The 22,677-nt window shown below is 37.7% G+C and overlaps 1 protein-coding gene across 1 annotated transcript; it reads right to left on the minus strand.

The window, feature by feature from the left end:
- Positions 1-393: 393 nt before the first annotated feature.
- On the minus strand, positions 394-21,657 carry il10rb (interleukin 10 receptor, beta). The gene is made up of 8 exons (XM_042494169.1): positions 21,509-21,657; positions 13,170-13,299; positions 11,184-11,374; positions 8,880-9,040; positions 4,584-4,722; positions 3,017-3,171; positions 2,515-2,687; positions 394-1,397 (listed from the first exon to the last, which is right to left on the minus strand). Exons 1-8 carry the CDS (start codon positions 21,624-21,626, stop codon positions 1,169-1,171), a joined length of 1,296 nt encoding a protein of 431 aa, XP_042350103.1. The 5' UTR covers positions 21,627-21,657; the 3' UTR covers positions 394-1,168.
- Positions 21,658-22,677: the final 1,020 nt, after the last annotated feature.

Consider the following 22,677-nt stretch of genomic DNA (forward strand, 5'->3'; position numbering starts at 1 on the left):
ATTTATGGCAAAAAAACATGTTTTATGACGTCACCATGACCTTTACCTTCTACCTTTTGACCACCGGATTCTAATCAGGTCATTCTTGAGACCAAATGGACGTTTGTGCAAAATTTGGGAAAACTCCCTCGAGGCTTTCTACAGAGATAAGACAGATGTCGGGTCCCAGTGTCCCTGACCTTTTGAACACCAAATTCTAATCAGCACATTATTGAGTTCAGGGGAATGTTTCTGTCAAATGCGAAGAAATTCCCTTAAGGTGTTCTTGAGATATTCGTTTCACAAGAATAAAACCAATACTAGGCCACCATGACCTTAACCTTTGACCACCAAAATATATTCAGCCCATCTTTGAGTCCAAGTGAATGTTTGTGCAAAATTTGAAAAAGTTCCCTCAAGGCTTTCTTGAGATATCGCAATCGAAAGAATGAGACAGATGAGGTCACGAGGACCTTGACCTTTGACCACCTAAATCTTATCAGTTTATCACGGAGTTAAAGTGAATGTTTGTATCAAAGTCTAAGAAATTCCCTCAAGGCGTTCTTGAGATATTGCCTTCACATGTTGTCCCTATGACAACATGAAAACATAATGCCTCCACGCTGTCGATTACTGACACCAGAGACATAAAACAAATGAATGAATTCAAGGTAACGTGGTGAGTCAGTGATATACAAAAGGTCATTTTGGGGGTGAAGTATTCCTTTAAGGCAGTCTCTGTCACAGACACACTGATTCTGTCAACGCTCAGATTAGGGCGACCACTCACAGAATGAAGGTTCAGACAGTAGCTTTAGAGAAGGGAACGCACAGCATATTAATATCAGTACAGTCATGGTTCAGCACTTCCTGGTTGGTGCCAAAAAGAAGGTCACATGAGCATCTTTAAAAGCATCTGTAAAGAGGAATGAGTCAACAGTGAAGAACACATCCCTCCTCCTTGGAAGTGACATCACAGCAGATGAGTTCTGTTCCCTGCATGAGGCATTCACTTATCATGTTTTCTAATGGTCCTTTTTCAAATTATTTGTTTGGTCTGGACATGATGCTGTTCTCTGCGTTTCACAGTGACAGCTGGAGTGAAGGCACACTGCACATTCTCCACAAACCTCTGTCTTCCTTAATGTCATCCTTGCTCCTCTCAGCAAATGTCTTAGCGTGCATGTCTTCAGACACACAAGTCAACGATGCCCTCGTCTGCGATCAGAAGATGAGTCTTGAGCCTTGGAGCCATGTCCTGCATCTTCACCTGCTCAGAGTCAAAGGGGCCCTGCCCGGAGTCTTCAGTCTGCACTGAGGACTGACTGCTGCTGGGCTGCCGCAGGCTGGAGCTGCCCCCTGTGGAGTACACTCCTGAGTCTCCACTGCCACTGCTGTCCTGACGACTGTGTCTGCCACTGGACACAAAGAGGACAGGGGACATGTATTCATTCACATGCTGACAAAAATATACATTACACCACACGAATACTCTATAACCGCGTTCACACTGCCTGTTCGAGGCAGTAATATCTCGCCGTTATGTCACCTTGCTGTTCTGTATATCACATCCGGTCGCTGACAAGGGGGACAGAGTGGTCTCGCCTTTGAGCCAGGACAGGAAGTAGTAACAGTGCCGACACCAGCCGGGGTTCATGCAGTTTAAAGCAAGTTAGATTAAAGACTTTTTAAGACTTTATTTAATACCACTCAGAATGAAGTTTAAGACAAATTTTTGAATGACCAAAACTGAAGACAGATAATTTGTTTTGCCTAAATATTCATTGTAACATAAAATATGTGGGGTTTTTTTTGAAAAAGTTAAATTATCTACATTAAATGTTGGAAAAAACCCAAACCCTTTCTGATTAACAAATTCAATGCTTTTTATGACTTTTTAAAGATCCGCAGGAACCCTGAAAATGGAACGCCGGAAAGTCGTGATTATGGGTGTAACGTTTTGACAACGCGTTTATGTATGTGCCCCGTGGGAATTTAAAAAGCAGTTGTTAGCATAACAGCTAATTAAAAGAAGAGGGACAGCTGCCATAAATGTCTGCAAACTGAGAATATAAAGAGATTCAGGAGCTCCTTACCTTCAGAGCAAAGTACGAGATCAGCTGCCATATAACAGAATCAGCAAATGATTGTCATGACATGTTAATGCCACTGTTAGTGTTTAGAAAGTGCTGCTAATGCATATATTATATTTCATGCTAGAGGCGGATACTCGTGTGTTAAACATCATGCTTGTCATGCCTCTTTTGATCTCGTGATGTAGCAATGCAGTGTATAATCACACACTGGAGCAGAATGATGCCGCCATCGTTTATTTCTGTGTAAAAAGGGGGGGGGGGGAAAGGGGGGGGGGGGGGGGCTTTGTTGCGGCCTATAGTGCCACCTTTGTGCAAAAGTGCCTTATGTAAACACTGTGAAGTAAAACACAGGCTGAGTAATCAAAAGGGCATTTGAATATTGAAACATGCAAACATGACTGTTACACATGAGCTGATGTGGCTTCAGAGAAGATCCCACCTGCTGTCTGGCTCCAGGCCTGATGGGTGTACTGGCAGGACCTCAGGGGGAGGCTCGTGGATTTCCAGCACAGGTGGCTCGGGACAGATGGTTACCTTATTACACAACGTGCCTGAGTCTGAATCCGAAGTGAGGAGGCGTGGAATGTCAGAGCCAGGAGAGTCATAAAGATACTGGAGGCAGGAGCATATGAGGGGGAACAAAAGGAGAAAGTAAAGATTGACATAAGATGTTCTGGTGACACTGAATATTTAAACTTTAGTGGGATAAGTTCTAACTCTGGTGTGCAAAGCGTTTGGTCAGTCGTAAACTGACCAGTCAGCTGCTATATCTCTGGGGTTAGCTATATGTTATTTTCATCAAAAACAACAAAAAAAACATCTTGTGCTTCATTTAACTGTTAAAATTTATGACAATAAAACCAGCGTTCTAAAAAAGGAAAAAAATATACAAATTGCCTTTAAATATTACAAATGTTAACAAACTAGCTGTGACTGCATACCTCGAAGTGTGAAGGCAGCTGGATGGAGGGGAAAAACGTAGACTTCAGGGTCTTGTAAAACCAAAAGAAGCAACAGAGTAAGAGCAGCATGATGAGGAAGCAGATCACCAGAGAGACCAGGAAGTACCCAAAGACCTGCCACCATGGGACAGCACCTGTTCAAGAGACACACATGCACAGATTAAATCATAGATCATATGAAAGAACAGCTGCATCTGCAATCACCTACATACACTGACAGCACAGGTTTATACAGACATACAGACATGAATGTAGGCTCTGTTAGCTACTAACTACCTTAAATACATAGCATAATGTATTTGTGATTATCAATAATTAAATTAACAGATGAATTGAGTTGCATAGAGTAGGCGGGTTTCCAAACTGAAAGTGTGAATATGAAATACACCTAATGGAAACACATCAATTTGGAAATAACTCCTATTAGATTAGATTAGATTAGATTAGATTAGATTAACTTTATTATACACCTTAGTGGAAATTTGTCTTTGGCTTCTCCAATACATTAAATTACAGACAAAAAACAAATCATTAGATACATCACACCATACAACAACAAACAAATTGCACAAATAGACAGGAAAAGCAGCAGCAGGTGAGAATATTATAACCTACAGAGAATGCACTTAAAAGCCTTTGGTTTCCCTGGTGCAGTCATCTTGCATTCAGTATTTGTATGGCATATGGAATAAAAGATTATCACAAAAAAGTGAAACAATGGCAGCTTGTGATCTCGTGTTACAGATAAATGGTAAGCTAAAACATGTTTCTGAAAGCATTTTAGGAGAGAAATATGTAACTCAGTGACAGAATCTTGGTTTACATTTGATCAGCACAGCTTAATATTGCCATACTGATACTTTTTTTATTCGGCTCTCTGTTTTCACTGTGCAGGAAGCAGGATGCCACCCACTTCCTGTTAAACTCTGGCTAGTACAGCTTAACAGAACATTAAAATATGTTCCTGAAAACAAAATACTCAGTGCAATAACATAATGTTGACTTATTTATTATTAATAACAATGTTCCAAAGGTCATTTACTATCATTTTACAACTCAGGGTTGCACAATAAAATGCAGGCTGCACCTCACGCACACGCACACGCACACGCACACGCACACGCACACGCACACACAGAAGATGTACAGGTTAAGAGAGTGTTAAAGGAGTCAACACTCTGTTCTGTGCCCAGTTGTTACACCTACATGGGCCAGAGTTGGGTCAGATTCTGGTTTTACCGGTCTGGTAAAACTGGTTTGATTTACTAAAACTAGAGCTGGGCACTATGGCTTTAAAATAATATTGATATATTTTGAGGTTATATCTCGGTACACAATATATTTCTCGATATTTTTTTAAAAGTCCTTTAAACTAATGCTAACTAAAAAAGACTCTTTCATCGGCTTTGAATCCAAAATGTTGCCATATTGGATTCAAAGAGCTGTCCTCACTGGCTACAGCGTGTTTTGATTTGTATGCAGCAACAGGCAGATTCCTGCAGCACTGTTATGTTTGATATTAATACATCAATTCAAAATGTGTTACCTTCGGTCTGTATGCAGTTGGGTGGGGTGAAGCTGCTGCTCTTGTTGTAAAAGTCATAGCGGGACTGGACGCTCACACAGTACCACGTCCAGGCCTTCAGGTTGGACAAAGTCACCATGTTGACCTTGCTGGTCAGCATCTGGAAGCCAGCGCATTACAGTAACACCCATTATTTAAAAGTCTTTCAGCACATGTCATTCATCCACATCATTATATATTCAATTTAATATTTCATTAAGATTAACTAACTTATCACTTATTCACCATTATTTTAAACTTTTGTTAAGCTGGTATGCAGCTCACTGCACTGTATCACCCACTTCTATGCAACTTTGACACTGTGAAATTTAAACAATATACTGAAAAGCCTATAATAAGTGTTCTGGTCTAGCTGAGGCTTCTCAACACAAACTGATCCAGGTCTACTCACGTGTCACTTTAGAGCTTCGCTGCCTTAGTGTAAACACAAAGGTCTGGATGGTTTGATCTTTCAGCACTGACGGTAGTTTACTGTGATGAATGCTCTGTGCTTTAAAGCACATTAACAACAGATCAGAACGCATTTTAGAGCAACTGACAATCAGCCACCTGTGCAGACAAGGCTGGTTTCACGTAGAGTATGTCAACACAACTTTGTTTTTGTCCTTGATCCTAATTCAGATATCTGTGTGCCTGGAAAGCCTGTTTCTGTAATGACTGCCAGCAAAGACCTTTTTAGGCAAATACAAGTGATCAAAAGAGGCTGCTCAAAGGTAAGCAGTCAAACATTATGATGTGTCAGCACACAGTGACACACCTTCTGTTTTGTAGTCCCTTACTGTCACTGGCCTAAATTTGCAGTATTTCTACATCAACAATGTCTTGACAAAGATCTGGAATTAATGTTTCTAAAGACAAAAACATCAGTTCATTCTCACAGTACAGGCAAGGTCACATCAACTGAGAATCTCAATAACTATTTCTATGTTCAAGGTTTACAACACACTTTACTTTCATTTCCTGTTTTGTATTTTCACCATTTCCTCAGGCTCAGCAGCCATGGAGCTGCTGGGGATTTGGCATCTTTCTCACTGCCTATAACAACACCAGCACAGAAATGTGATGACATGAGTCACAAGTGCTTGATCCCAGGCTTCTAGCTAATAAACCAATTCATTTAAGAAAACAGGCAGCTAGCAGAGCCATATGGGTTGAAGGTGTGTGTGTGTGTGTGTGTGTAGTTCTTCCATATCCTCCTGATTAGTAATTTTACACCTATCACTATTATAATATGACATGCTATTATTACTGTTATTGCTGTGAATCTCTCCCCATCTCTTCCTTTCTCTTTCTTTTTTGTCATTATTGTAATTTAATTATAATTTACAACATCTATTGCACATCTGTCCATTCTGGAGGAGGGATCCCTCCTCAGCTGCTCTTCCTGAGTTTTCTTCCACTTTTTTTCCCCAATACAGGGTTTTTTTGGGGGAGTTTTTCCTTAGGCGATGTGAGGGTCTAAGGACAGAAGGATGTCGTATGCTGTAAAGCCCACTGAGGCAAACTTAAATGGGCTTTATAAATAAAACTGACTTCACTTCACTTCAACAATGCATGAGAGAGGGGTGTAGACGGAGTCCTCCACTTCTCTGCTGCTTCACTTACTGAGATTTTCCAGAAACTTATGAACCATGCCCTCTTTTTTATGATGCAGTCTAATACTCTGGCAATTATCCCACACCCACATATTCTGTTTCAGTCAGAAAAAACTCATATTACAGAGCCTTAAAGATGCTGAAACTCTGTAAAGACTAAAGAGCTCCTCTATGAAGAAGGAATTTGGAGCTGGCACATCACAGCAGATGATGTTTCCTAATGCGAATATCTAAATATTTAATCGAAATAGAATTTACAGTAATAGCTTAATCCTTTGAAAGCCAAAGAAAAGACTTTTCCTGTGCTGCATTCAGGGCACCGTTCGAAAATATTTGAAGGGTAAATTGGCTTGATTTGTTTAAAAACAATAAATAACAACAAATAACAATATAACAATATTGTAATAATAATAAAACATGGTAAATATGTCAATGAGCAACTTGGTAAGAAATGTTCCAAAAATTACAAGAAATTAATACATTTGGAAATTAAAAAAAGAAACTATGTCTAGAGAACTATATTTAGAAATATCATAATTATTTATTTTAAATTATTTCTACAGAAGTATTAAAACATTTTTAAGCTGTATCTTTTACCTCATTTCCTTTCTATGTTTTTATTTCTACTTTCCCATTTTGTTGTAAGTTTCTGATCATTTTCTTGCACTTTTTACTAATTCCCTCTAATTTCTGGGTCATATCTTCCTGAGTTGCTCATTGCTTTCTTCAGATGTTTTTGAAAGAAATCAAGCCAATTTGCTCAAGTTTCAAAGTGTTAAAATACATTGAGGTTTAGGAAAAACATCCACAACATTGGTCAACTTGAGTCTGTGAAAAAGTGATGGAAATCCAGCATGGAAAGTTCATAAATAGTGATAAAGTAATATTTAGTAATATGTATTTATTACAACTTTGCTATTCAGCATTACCTTTCCCATCCTTTGTTCCCTTTGTTATGCCGCTATAATTTTTTTTAAAAGTCGTATCCTTTTTAAAAAACTATTATATCATACTGCCTAGTAGAATACTGAACACAATCTAGGATGCAAGAAATGAATAAAAGCTGCATTGCAAGCAAATGCATATGTGATTACATTTATTTTCTTGCCTGTAATAATAACTTACTCTTACTCTTATGTGCATTCTGTGGCCTTCATCTAAATCATTTGCATACCATCAGCTCCGGATCAGCTCTGGGTTATTTTAGAATGTACTGGAGTAACCTGCACCTTCCTTGTCAAACCACTTTTAAGGTGTACCTGCTTACTGTTTATATGAAAGCAGCTGGCAGGAAATCAAGGCACCTGACAAGAACTCATGTAGGATTTCTCATGTGGCATTCAGCCGGCTCATCACACACACAGGAAATACCTCTACTAACCATATAGGGCACAAGTCAAATCCAATAAAGCAACACTGCGCTGAAGACAGAGAACAGACACAGACAGAAGGTGCTCTGCTAACAGCGCCGACTATGAGTGTGTGACTGGATAATGTGGCTGCTGCAGTCTCAGGGGCTTCACCATGTGTCTTCAGGGTCTCAAGAGAAAATGGGAAGTGCGAACTGTTGGCTATTTTCTCCTGTTACATCATGTTTGTATCTGTCTTACAGTTCTTAACCCTTTAACCCCAACCGAAGCAAACTCATTTTATAGGTATCAGAGGTTACAATGCTAGTGAGAGGTGTCTAAATGCAGCACAAGAAAACTGATGACAGCCCAGGTGTTAAAGGGTTAAACAAAGAATCTGTATGAAAAGCATCACATGACAAAGGGTTTCTAACACAAACGGCAACAGGGGAATTGATGTTAAAGAGGGATGATGAGGATGGTTGACAATAACCAGGTGTTTACAGGGGTACTGCGCTGCACTCAGGCAGCATGACGTTTTTTGTGGTTTTTGAACAACACATATGCTATGTCCTTTTTTGGACGACATACTATACTTTGTCATTTTTTGTGATTTATGGAAAACAAACTATATTATGTCATTTTTTTGTGATTTTTGGACATCAAACTATATTATGACTATTTTTTAATTTTTGGACGACATACTTTACTATGTTGTTTTATGTGATTTTTGGACAACATACTATACCATGACTATTTTTGATATTTTCGGGAGACATAATACACTATGTCATTTTTTGTGATGTTTGGACAACATACTATACTATGACTATTTTTTTTTAGATTTGTGGATGACACACTACTGTATACTGTGTCATTTTTTATGATTTATAGAAAACAAACCATACTATGTTTTTTGTGATTTTTGGATGACATACTATACTATGATTTTTTTCCCCCAGCTTTTTTTTCTGTAAATAATATGGGATAATTGTAGATATTTGATTTTGGGTAAGTGGGTGTATGCATATATGTTTAATTAATTAAAGTATGGGTTTAAATTAACGAGGAAGCTGGTTAAAATTCACTGACTTTTGGAGAAGGGGTGCAATTCAATAAGTTTGTACTTTGTACCATTTCTTTTACTTTATGTTTTTCATTGTCTGTTAATATCACTTTTTGTACTGTTCTTTTTTGTCCAGACATTCTGATTCATTTTTTTCATGATGTGTAAAAGTCATCTCAAAGCAGTACAGCACACACAGGCCTTATGTTGCAGAGATGAGAGATGAGTTCAGGGATGCGTTTGCTACCTGTGTGTCTTCGGAGCGTTCCCAGTAGATGATGTGGTAGTAGAGCTCTTCAAGATGGTCCTTCATGGAGCTGTTGGTGCTGGTCAGAGGGTCGGAGATGTTAATGTCGAGTACACTTCCATCAAGAGAAAGATCCACTTTGCTTGGAGGACCCACAGCAGCTAGCAGGAGCAGCAGAGGGACATGGAGAGATTAGCATCTGATCATGATTTTTTATGGTCATAGCTTTAGTGGCGTTCATATTAAAAAAAAACAAAGCAGATGACACACATTTGTCGGATCCGGTTTCTCAAATAGAATACGTTTTTGCTTTTCTTGTTTAAATGACAATTAAATAAATATATTTCCATTGGTGAAGCATTTCACCATTTGTTCAATCATTTTTGTCACACTTCATAGTCACTGGCTCAGTTTTTTCAAAGCTAACAGAGATGTGACCTATGGAGAGTTTATTAATGTAGCACCACACCCCCAACAATCTGTTTACCCAAGCCCTGCTGCTAGTCTGAGCTTGAACCATTACCTCTTATCTGATCTCAGTTTGTCAGTCAGGACGTTTACATGATGTTAGAAGAAGTGGAATTATTATGTAAGTCCGACTAAAACTGGACTTTTAAAATACATTCAAACATGTTAGTCCAACTAAAATTGCACATCAAATTGGTCTGGCAAGTCAAATTTCTTGAAGATGAACTAACACACCTAGATAATGTGGTTGGGGTTTGAATTACCCTTTTATGTACAAAGATCAACTGAACCTGAACTGGCTTCAGCATTCTGCGTGTGCTCCATAGTCCCTGCGCCGGGCTTTGACCCAAAAGTTGAACAACATAAATTCAAAAAAGGAAAGCCGAGAAAAACAAGAAGAAGGAAAAGGGCAGGAAAGAAAACCAGACCAAGGTACCAAGTAAAGCATAGATTACATATGAAATGTAGAGCGCAGAAAAGTTATCTATGTTGGCACACTTCGACATGCGACTTGTTTGGTATGAGACACAATAGGTCGACCAGAAGAAGGTCCAATAGCAACTAGCTGAAAGGAGGCAAATCTCCACCTGCTGTGGTGAAGTCAGACATAAATAAATAAATAAACTGATTCTCCCACACTGCTTGTATAATAAGATAAGGACAGTAGTCCAACTAAATTGCCTAATCAAGGTTTAACTGTAGCTCCACTTAACTGTGCATGTGAAATGTGTGCATGTTACAAACTGATTACCTTCATTAAGCATTAATATTGAGAAGCGAGAACAAATCAATCCATGCTTGTCTGAGGAGCTGTGAGCAGTGTGGGTGTAACCTGCTGTTCCAGCTGCAGAGTGGATGTGTGCCTGGGTGTTTGTGTAACCTTGAAGCTGTATTCAGACATGCTGGAAATGTTTTCTTAAACTTATCACATGATCTTGACTCAACTCTACACTGTGGTTTTGATAGTTCAGAGCTTCATCTTTTTCTTTTTTTTTTTTTTTTTAAGGCAAATGTTACAATATTGCTCTTAGCTACGTCAGCATCACTGTGTGGTTGTGCTCTTTGTTCAGTTGCTCTTCTCTCCACTGCCTACCAAAGTATGTTTGTCTTGATGTTGATGGTTTGTGGTTCACCACCTGAGATCACATGCTGTCCTGTGCTCATGCAGAAGATGTCTTTCCTGTAAACTTTAAGTATCCGCTTCAACAATATAAGGGTATTGAGTTTCCCTGTTATATACATTTTCTTATACAATAAAATATTTGAGAAATATTTACTTGAATATCTAAATACTTTACGCATATTGATTATTCTTCTGTCAGGAGTAGCCTAAATAAAATAAAAAAATATTTTAATATCATCATGTATGTACTGAAGGCTTTGATTACTGTGTTTAACAGCAGTCTTGAAATATTTCATTTTAAAAAAGAAGCAGGGTTGAAGTTTTTGGCAGATCAATTTTGAAGTTATGGTTTTTGAATTTGCACAATAAAAACCTGTTAATATTCTGCAGCTGCTGAAAACATTCTGATTCGTCATTATTGTATGATGTTGTGGGGCTGAGTAAACCATGTAGTAACCAAAGCCTTAAATGTTTTTTTAATGTATTTTATGTAGTCCTGATAGTAGGGTTAGCCTCTATATAAGCTCTAAATAAGCCTCTATAAACCTATATCAAGGCCCTGTAATGCAAAAATGAAAAAAAAAAACATGATACAATTTTTTTGGTCACACCTCCCAGCACTATGTAGAAGAGAAACTGGGATACCCCCCCCCCCAGGTATCCCAGTTTCCTGCCCTCCCTACGCTGGTCTTCACTTCATCCCTCTCTCTCACCGTCTTTATCGGGGCAGAACTCCTTCAGCGCCCAGTTGGAGAGACTCCCGTTAACACTGGCTCGTACACGCAGCATGTAGATGCCCAGGTAGTATAGGTTTAGCTTGGTGAGGTCACATGACCTTTCTGATGTCTCCTCACACGCTGTGTACCAGGTGGGTCTCTTTTTCTTAGACTTCAGCTTGTATTTCCTGAGAGGGCAAGACAAAAAACAGATATGAATCAATGTAATTGAAATTATTGATTGTCTTAAACTAGACACACTTAATTTTCTTTTTTTTTTAAGAAGTTATACAAGTTAGTTTAAGATATCTGGACCTGTTTGAATGAGTCTGGGGTGCTACTTCCTTACTTTGTAAAGAAAAAGTATTAAGTATTTGTGAGAATTTGTTCATTATGTGTACAAATTTTGAAATTGCACGCCAATCAATCATTTCCACATCATTTATCATCCTCATCCAACATCCATCATCCACACTACAGTTTGTACCGACTTCACTCAACTTCCTGGCATGCCAGAGTGCTGGCTGTAATCCAAAGGCTATTTCTTTTTGGCAGTAAAGACTCTGAATTGTTTCCTGTTGTTGGTCTGGGTAACATTCTGACTCGTAACAAACTGCATCACATTTCTCATGAGACAGCTGAGTACCCCGATGCATTCACACAAACCACCGAGGCTCAAGAGATGTTTTATTTCTCACCAGACAGAGACAGACTGAAGTGAACAAACAAACATCAAGACTTTGTGTTTAGAGTCAAACTGTTAAAGAAATGCAGAGATCCTGAGCATTTCTTGTGTAGTAAATGTAAAAGTTGGACAAAGATAGTTTATTGTGTCGGGAGCAACTCAGCGTACACAGATGGGTATGGCAGATTTACATATTTTTTGTTCCGAGCTGAAAGTATTTTACATTATCCTTCTTTGCAGAGAAATAAGCATATTTAATATATGTGAAATTTCTATTTAATTTTCTTTTTTAATTTGTGATTTTTAAAACCACAGATTTTTTTCCCCAATACTTGCAATGATAATGCCTGTGTGCTGCAGATATATTACAATTTACAGGATGACTGCATTTTTTTTCTTTTCCCTACTTTTGTTCTTTTTTCCTCTTTTAAGTTTTTCTTAAAAGAAAAAGCAAATACATAATACTTCCATATACTCATATGCTTACTTACTAAAACATATGAATATGTACACTTGCGTATATCTGTCCATCCCAAGCTCTGTAAGTGTTAACTGTAAAGTTAACTATATACACTGGAACTGGTGGAGCGGCCAACACTGCCGGTCCTCGAGACATATAATAATAATAAATAATAAACTCCTTCAAACCCTCCTGGGCCCACTTTAACATTACACACACTCATATCGCTCTGCACACAAAATGCACTTTTCAAAATCAAGCTTTGAAAAATATTATACATTAATATGATTTGAGTTAATTTTTTAACCAGCATCAGTTTTTTATTTAAATAACATCATCAGATGGTAAATAGTCCAGAATGACACCCAGATATAATACAATGCATGTTTTTACGCTTTTATGGTTGTGGGATCAAAACATTGCAGTTTGAATTGGTTTCAGTGGTGCATTTTTTGCACTTCACAGTATGAATGCAACAATTTAGTTTCCATGGGGTATTTAGACTTACTGTAGGAGCTGAGCTGGAAATTCCAAGATTAAACAATAAAACACGATCTTGACAAATTCATGCCATGTGCATGAACACAGCCAAAATTATCCAAAAATTAATAATGAAAAGCATGTAAAAAATGCAGCAAACAGTCCTTCATGGCTAAAGTGTCCCCAGTATTAGTCCTGGAACAGGAGAATGTGTTGAACTAGAGCTTTACAGGTTAACCAGTTCACATCACATTCAGACTTCTACTTATCAGACCAAATTTGCTGCTCAGCCTCAGTGTTGCTGCTCTCTCCATACCATGTGTGTGCGAGATATGATGGATGTGTGTGTAAGACTTACGCCACATATTGTGTGGTGAAGCTGATGGCGTGATTGTCTGCAGAACTCCGGTCCCAGTCCCAGCTCAGAGTGTAATTGGTGTTCAAGGTGATCATGGTGAGGTTCTCTGGTGGGGTCAGCTCCGAACCCTCTGAAACAAACAGGAAGCAAGCCCACATGACAATGCTGTCAACCCTATTATAATCATATTTAATAATGAAACACAATAAATATTTCATTTATGAATTACATTAATATAGGAGGCAATCAACAATTATTTTCCTTATTGATTACGCTTCCGTTTATTATTTGACCCAAATATGCTCACACCAAATACTTAAATGCTTTGTAAATGAATTGTTTAGCTCTGGATTATCATAACTATGTGAACCTAAAAGTTTCTATTTTTTTAGTCATTACTTAGTGTTTGAGTCTTATTACATTAAATGACTGTCATCAAAATATTTTTATTTTAAAAATGAAAGTATACACTTCATGTCATCAAGAAAGCATTCATTCTTCTGACTAACAACCACCATTAAAAACCAAATATGTCAGCCAGTGACAGCTGTGTTTCATACATCCATTGACTGAGGAAAGATTTAGGTAAGGTAAGGTAAACATTTATTTGTATTTTTCTTTTTGTCAAAAAAAACCCCATAAAAAGAAACTTGACTCTGTCTGTGGCACTCAACTCCAAGCCTATTGGTTCTTCTTGAAGGCGTACATCTTTAAAAACAATTCAGAAATATGATTTCATTTATAAAAAGGGCACAGGGCAAAAACTTTAGCACACCTGTAGGTAGAACTGTGCATTAAATTGAACTGTAATTGAGAAAAAACAATCATTTTTCCACATGCCGTTTTGCACGCGTGCCCTCATTTTGTCTTGTGCCCTGAATGCCTCTTGCATGAACAGTTTCACCTCTCCTTCCCCCACCCTGAGCTCAACACCTGCAGCCGATACTAACAGCCAGGCGAGTTGTATCAGCGTGAGGAAAGATGACAAAAGAAATTGAGGAATTAAAAGAACCTCAATGGGACACGTATTCAGTGAAATTAATATAATAATTTAAATTTGATAAGAGTTTTACAACATGTCTTGTAAGAGCCTGTCCCTAAATGCAAAAGTTACTTAAACAGAGGGAAACGGTGCATATGTCTGGGTTCGTTATCGTGCTGCTTCAGTGAGTATTTCTGGCAGCAGGACAATATATTTATTAATAAAATGTGTGTTCATGATAATGAACCACCATGTTACACAACAGTGTGGTTCACTGATGTGTTAATATTTTTTTGTTGGTTAAAAATAAAGCGTTATGGAGGAAAAAGATATCAGGCTTTTGATAGACACACAATAAGTAGTAACAGATACATTCATTGGTGGGCCAGGCTGAACTTAAGAACACTGTAAACCTCACCGGGTGTAACCCTTTATTTTTAAAATTGTTTTGTAGGTCGTTTCAGAAGTGGCACCAAATTCAAACACAGCTTAAGCGTGAAGCTTTGACAAAAAAGCTGCAGATCACACAACATTGGAAGTGTAACTGTAACTTATTCCTTTGTAGCCTGAGAAAAACAACAGGTGTTTCTAAAATGAGCTTGGAAATATAAGGGTAACAGTAATAAAACTTTATGAACCATTTATTACATGTCTATATACTGCTTATAAATGCTTAAGAGGTAGACTCATGATCGAGCAAACTGGCTCAATTTCTTTCAAAAACATGGGAAGAGGGCAAAGAACAACAGAAGAGGTTATGACCCAAAAAATACAAAGATTTGTAAGAAATTACTAAAAAAAATACCAGGAAATTATCTGAAAATAAAAAATAAAGAAAAAAAAAACAACAAGGAAATGACGGGGGGAAAGTGCATAAAAAGTTATAATAATGGTGCACTATAATTTTAAATATGTCATTGCAAACAAATTCCTTATTTAAAAAAAAACAATTCAAAATCTACCTATTTCTTGCAATTTGTAGAGCATTTCTTACCTAGTTAGTCATTGCCTTTCCCCCCTTATTTTAGGGGGAAAAAAATTGGAATTAAATCACGCCACTTTGCTTACGGTTCAAAGTAATATTAGGTGGTATACAGACTCATCTGGTATATGCATATTGACAAAACAATTCCAGTACAGGCTACGCTTAAGAAGAGAAAAGTAGTCAAATAGTCAAAATAGTTTTTTGCAGATGAGGCAACTCAAAATGTCATAAAATACTCTTGATCTTTAGTGGCCATTGTTTTTATGTTAAATAGTTTGCTAACTTGACTGATTAAATAAATTATTGTAGTCATAGCTCACTCAATACCATGTCTCTACCATTTTAATTAAGAATTTGAATACGTAAATGTCAGTTGTCAGGGCATAAAACCAATGAATTGATGATCCTTACAATTACCACAGTCAAACAATGGAAATTCAAAGCTGACAAAAATGTTCAAATCAAAAATCAATTCATATCTTGATCTTAAAATCAAAAGTCTATTCATATCATGGAATAAGAGAATCGTGTGAACTCTTGAAAGTAGAATAAGTCATTATAAATCTATATAAAAGGGTAAAAAAAACCCATTAATTAAAATAAATAAATAACTAAATAAAAAGAATACTGTGATATACCATGAAAATGCCAGAATCATTAAAAATACCATGTTAAAAATTATAGGTCATACCGCTCAGCACCCCTTCAAAGGTATAAATACTAAAAAGCGTCTGAGAGCAGCACAAGAAAAGCGATGTCACTCCAGGTTTCAAAGGGTTAACTGTGTATTTAGAAGACTGGAGTGAATTAAACATATTTTACACAATTTCACAGCAATAAAGTTTAACTGTGTTTTGTATTTACATATTCGTGTAACATTGGATGCAACGTTTTCTGTTTGTTAATCTTTTGTTTTTTTTAGAGAATTTGTAAACAATAATTTAAAAAAACAGAAATGTTGCCAACCGTAATATCAATCCTATAATGCTCACAATCTAGTGAGTGCACTCAATACGCAAAGGAAACACACAAAGGAAAAAAAAAATTGTCATCAAGCACATTAAAAATAATGATGTCAATAAGGAAACTGAAAGGAGAACACAACAGAGGGAAGTGTGCTAATTTGGGTTTAGACTTGAGCAAGAACAGTGCTGGAAAGTGGAGCTATGAGGCCCGCAATACTTTGACCTCAGAAAAGAGGAACAAATCAAAAACAGAGAATCACTATGAATAACTGCAGACACCTGTACAGAGTCAGAATTGTGTTAAACCATCTGTACTGAAGGAACACTGTAAAGAAATCCAATATCACCTGTATGTTCACAAAAAGATACAAAAACCTGAGTAGGTTGTATTCAACTTTATTATAAGACAGTAGCTACTTTGTTTAACTTAATTGTAACTGCAATTTATTCAGTAATTTTGTATTCCAGTAGTTAACATTAGTTTAAAGGACATTTAAAAATATTGAGTTCTAAAGTGTCATTTTTAAATCAGTCTTTGAAAAAAATCTACAATCGTCTACCCATTTTACAACATTCTCAAAAACTCCTTTAGCCTCACAGACACAGATTCCATAGCAGTGAGTGTCTTGACTTCAAGTCATCAAGGTGTGGCACACCTTACATGAGCTGACATCTTAAATGACTCACACAGTCAACGTGAAATTAAACCATGACTCTTCGCAAGAGAAATCCGGTGATTTGGAGATACACATCTGAGGCTCTATTTCATGACATTTATTCAATAATCCACCAGAGACCTTTTTACAGGAAAGAACAGAGTTCAAGCAATAAACATCATTTAATCACACATTAACTTTATAATCATATTAGCATGACTGGAGGACCACCCTAATTGTAAGAACCCCCATTCCAACACCAGTTTTTGTAAATATAAAAATCAAAAAAAAAAAAAAAAAGTTTCCCTGAGATTAAACCAAGGAGAAGAGAGTCCTTATTCTTGAGGGTTTTTCCTTCTTAAAAAGGAATCATAGAGGGTTCAGACACAAAATACAGAGTGAAAATCAAGGACTTTCAAGAACTTTTCCAAGCACTTTTGTTTTTTCATTTTAAGGGGAATTCACTCAAAACAAAACAAAAAAAAAATCATTTTCAAGTACAGGTTTTTATCTATAATGCACCACTTCCTCATGCTTCAAAAAGTCTTAAACCAGAGAAGTTTCAGAGCGAGAGCGTCAATGCAACCAGGGACACTTACTAAAATTTAACTCCCATTTGGTGAGAGGCCTGCGCACGGTTCAAGAGGAGAGGGGGCGACCCCGCTGCACATGCCTGATTTTAAACACAATTATCCTGTTACTTTAAGAAGTACACATGCAGATGATAAACATTCTCTTTTGAACAGTACTATCTGAAATAGTACAAGGAAATGATGCAGGCTGGAACTTAGTTTAGTTTTGGGCAGAACTATTTTAATAATTATTATTATTTAGCTCCACAAAAGAACACGTCACGCCAGAAAGCCGGCTCAGTACGTCACACGTCCCATTAAGTTTGGTCATATCAACATAGGCTACTGGTTTTGACCGGGTTATGAGAGTGGAATGAAGTAAAAATAAACTACAATGTTGGGCGGAACATCATCAAGCTTAAGGACAAAAGGAGAGGGAGAGTGCGCCCAGGATTGTGACGTGTCATAATTAAAAAAAAAATTCAAAGCTGGGGCGACCTGTATGTCACCTGGTTGAGCGTGTGCTTAATGAAGGCTTCTGTAGGAGTTCTGAGCAGCAGCCTGGGTTTTACTGCAACCAGTGTCATCCTCCCTCTGTCTTTCTTCTATCCTGTCACTCTCCAGATGCATCATAATAAAGACAAAAGTAAAAAGGAAAGCTTAACGATTTCTGATCCTGAGCAATGTAACTGCAATGACTACTTGACAAATGAGTCAGTCCACGGTCTGTTTCTGCAGTAAAGACGTCGGACACTGACTAATTTTTTTAAACACTACAGCAAGTTGATCTATTATTTTCTCAGTCTAAAGTCTCATCAAAATATCTTTTCATTTTATAGTAATAGTTGGCCACAACTTACATATGTGCACTCTGGTGCTTCAAAAAATAGCACTACACACAAATGCATCATGAGTAAGCTATTTTGGTATATTGGTTGTTAAAATGAAAGTAAATAAAAAATAGATGCTGTTAAGCATGTCTTATTATCACTAAAAGATGACATTTTAAATGACTGGAAATAATAATTATAACAGTTTTTTGTAGGCCCCAGTCCATCAAAACAACAGACAATGAGAAAGTCTTGCTAAACCTTTGTCACTTACTAGGTAAGCAACATTAAGACTACATACAACCCATAATGCAACACTCTCTGCAAGTGAGTGAGTGGTTGTTTATTCCTAAAATACAAGAGGAGCCCCACTTTTTTTAACGTTAACTTCCAGAAAAAGACATCATCTTTATTCAGGCAAGTACAGTATATTAATGACTCTAATCTAATTTCTGTAAATATACTTTTTGCATTTTAATACATACAACAATAAATTCTGTTAAACACACAGAGACAAACTACAACCATGAAGTTTGTAAAACAGTTTTGTTTCATAAGAAGGGAACCATAAAAGTAGTATTATAATCATCCCTTGCCTTTTCAACTGTTAATTTTTTTTCAGATGTTTCCGAAAATTAATTTAAAAAAGTAAGAATGGCTGACTTTAGCCAACTCTCACCGCTGTTCAAAACATACAAAGATACATCTCACTGCAACCTAACCTCTACTCCAAGGACAAGAAAAGCTTGACTGAAGACTGAAACTCCAGACATTAAAAAGGAGAAGAAAGCCCTCTGTTAGTCACACCTCTATCACAGGACACTGGACAGGGGAAATGGAGAAGGCTTCAGCACTTGCCTTACATTTTTCACATTTTCTCTCTCTACAATAGACTGAGCACCCTTGCAAAATTAAAAAAATAAATATGTAGTTATTGGGAACAAACTTGATGAAACAAACATCGCACTCATTTCCATGGATGGAAAAAAAGGCCCAAAGACTTATTTCCTTATCATTACTGCAACAGCGTTACAGCTGGAAGGCCAAACTCTGCCTCTGCCACACCTACTAGGAAGCGTCAGTCATTTGTTTGTCGGTAGAATGAAGAAAAAACTCGCAGACTACATGAAGACACTAGCTGACCACAGTGGCTGGTGGAGGCAAAACTTCATAAGCAACCAGGGTTTCTTGGAAGTACAGAAGAGGATCGTTAGCTGAAGTCTGGTTAGCTAGATGTTTTTTTTTCTTTTACCAAAACCTAGAAATTAAGATTGGTGCAGCAGATTGTGTCTTTCTACTGCACCAGATTACATGGTATGCATTTTTCACCGTGCTAACCCCTTGCTGTCATCCAATTTGTATACCTTAACCTGTATTCATTCATACAGATCAAGACAAGTGCTTGCGTTAGCCCCCGTACCAGCATTGACAAATTACTGGAGTCAAATTAACAAAGTCATCAAATTCTGTTTCCATAGTCAATGTCAAATTCACCCATTCACACACACATTCACACACTGGTGGCCAGGGCTACTGTATATGGTGCTGCCTGCTACTCAGTAACCATTTATACGCACTCACACTCCGATAACGCAGCATCGGGAGCAATTTGGTGTTCAGTATCTTGCCTATGGATCCTTCAACATGTTGCCTGGAGGTGCCAGAGATCATACCACTGACCTTCTGATTAGAGGACGACCTGCTTTACCTCTGAGCCACAGCCAACACCTTACACCCCAGAACTTTACGGCTTCAGGTGGGGAGAGACCATGTACTTCATGGATGAGGGTGACTGGAGGTTTGGGAAAGATGGGATCCTGCCCCACCGCAACAGTTTCAGCACGTCAGGTGGGAGAGAGACACCGAGTGCCACAGAGCTTCAGTGTGAGAGAGAGCCTGGTGTGCCTGGTTGTCAGCGGTTGTAACATTTTAGTTTGTAAAGTTATCAGTACACCAATCCGTGTCAGCGTTCTAAATTAGTCTGCTTAATTTCATTGTACATCTGAAATGATAAGCGTTTCTGGTCCAGTGCTGATCACACCAACACAGAAATGTCTCAGTTCAGTCACTAAACTCGCTGATAATCCCTGGGTAAAATGATCATTCCTAAAACTCTCAAACTCTTTATGGAAAAAGTGGAACAATGAGCCAATTATTCGTAGCGAATAGCTAAATTCGATTCAACTGACATAATTCTGGCTCGCGTGCAGCCATACTACATTTCTATCCAAAGATAATAAAGGATTTTTATTTCTAAATGCATGTACAGAGACATGTTGGGAAACATGTCTCTGTAACACCCAAAATATAGGATTTCAGACTTAGATGTAGAAGTTTCTGTGATGAGGCACCAGGGATTCAAAGTTGGGATGCAATGACCCCTTCCCTACTTTCTGCCCCCCTACTTGCTTTTTCCTTTGCTAAGACCACAACTATCTTTAAACTCTGCTTTCACTGTGATCCCAACAACACAGAGTTTGTGACTGCATCTTGCATGTTTGCACCACTATTGCGTTGACAAAAATCTTTCCACAGACAAAAGGACAGACACAGATTACAACAGGTGAAATACTCAAAATGGCCTCTGTATTAGTTCTGGCTACAACCGTAGCCACCCGGATCACATGTTGCCATGATGATACACACATACACTCACAAAGTGAAAACAAGCCCAGCAGCTGGTAAAAATGTTCAGAAAAGATCTCTTATCAATAATAAACTCATTTCATCCGGTATTGCTAATTGCTCTCTTCCTATATTTTTAATATTGTTTCCCTTACATTATCCGAATGATTTATTTTCAGCCTTTGTGTCTATTTTCAAGAATACTACACATGAATTGACAGGGAGCACAAACTGAGAATCTCGAGCAAGGATACTTTCTGTTTCTCTGAGCATATCAGACGACAAAGCACTCCAGCCTTTCACCTCTGTTTACATGCCAAGCTTGTTGTAAGCAGCTAATTACTGTGTTTGGCTCGTGTCTAAATGTTAGCTAACCTGAACACTAACTATGAACATGTAGCTGTATTAACGTGTAGCAATTACACGTTTATTACTGTTCGATTAACTGACAGTAATAAATGCGTCGACAGATAACAACAGGCTAACAGGCCACTTACCCCAGACACGGGGCTTTCCTTCAGTTATTCAAACCCACAGCACAATGAAAGAGGAGCTAACGGTAGGTAAAGTTTGGCCTGTAGCTCGGCTTTGTACATCTTGAAAGAATATTTCACATTTAGCGTTAGCCACCGCGACCACAGTCACTGAACAAATGAACTAACCATAGCAATTAATATCACAAAACGAGCGACGTTAGCATGCCAGCCAGCAACAAAAAACTCACCAGCGCTGGTTTGGAGGCACAAAAGAAGAAGGCAGGCGTAAAAAGCAGTAGACATGGTGATTTTTTCTCGAGGTGACGCTACTGACAGTACTGACAGCTTTCTAGTTGCCCCTTTCATCTCCGCTCTCGACGCACGGCCCCAGTCTCCACCGCCACACGCGTCATCTGATACGGGCTGAGTTCCGGTTGCACTGTCAAAATAAAAGCCGATCCCTCATATTAAGCGATTTAAGACTTGATTTTAAAGATTTGTATTAACCTTTTACTATAATACACCCATAGCATTAATTCGTTGAAACCTGGAGCGACATCAATGTTCTTCTGTTGCTTTCAGACACCTTTTACAAGTACACATCTGCAGTTTTATTTAATCCATATACTATGATTTTTTTCATGGTTTTTCTTTGTCAATATACTATACTATGACTTTTTAGGCCATTTTGGACAACATGCTGTCAGGTTATTTCACTGTATTCACTGTTGTTTTACCATGTATTTTAATTATATGGTAACAAATTGATAAATGTTGGTGTACTTACATATTACATGCAATATAACAGTACAGGATTAGTAATTTTGATTTTTCTTCTCTCTGTTTTATCATCACCATCAACTTTTTGGTAGAGGCTGATATTCTTAAAACTATGGGGTTTATTTTAAAATAAATAAATAAATCTATTGTTTGTTATTGTATCCTTAAATTTAAAAAAAAGTGCATAGAAAGAAATCATTGTTTGGCATATTGTTTAATGGTAGAAAAAAAAAAAACAGACATAGCAACACACAGGCACATGTTCGCATATTTACTCTATTTCAGTTTAACTGATAGCATGAATGTAAACATTAAAGCCCTGTTTCAGAAAGCAGCTTTAACAAGGACTGAGTCTGACCCTGAGCTCTGAGTTCATGAACCATGAGATGAAAAACTTTCTGAATTTCTGGTTCAATCATCTCTGAGTATGTTCACTCTGTGTTCAACTGAAAAAAGCCATCATCAGTGGAGCTGAAATACTATGACTCACCATGGAAACACATGAGTCCTCATTTTTAATCCAGTGGACGTGCAGATATTAATAACTGGGATTGCAAGCTTCGCTGCGGGAGCTCCACACGATTATGATACATTTGTCATTTAGGCTATTTGTAGGCCTTTATGTGGAATGTGCACA

This window comes from Plectropomus leopardus, chromosome 10, assembly GCF_008729295.1.
Source record: "Plectropomus leopardus isolate mb chromosome 10, YSFRI_Pleo_2.0, whole genome shotgun sequence".
NCBI classification, from domain to species: Eukaryota; Metazoa; Chordata; class Actinopteri; order Perciformes; family Serranidae; genus Plectropomus; species Plectropomus leopardus.

Coding starts and splice junctions, on each gene's coding strand:
- il10rb (XM_042494169.1), bottom strand. CDS start 21,626: ATGAAAGGGGCAACTAGAAAGCTGTCAGTACTGTCAGTAGCGTCACCT. Junction 11,375..13,169: donor TTCACCACACAATATGTGGC/GTAAGTCTTACA, acceptor TTGCCCTCTCAG/GAAATACAAGCTGAAGTCTA. Junction 9,041..11,183: donor GTTCTGCCCCGATAAAGACG/GTGAGAGAGAGG, acceptor TGCTCCTGCTAG/CTGCTGTGGGTCCTCCAAGC.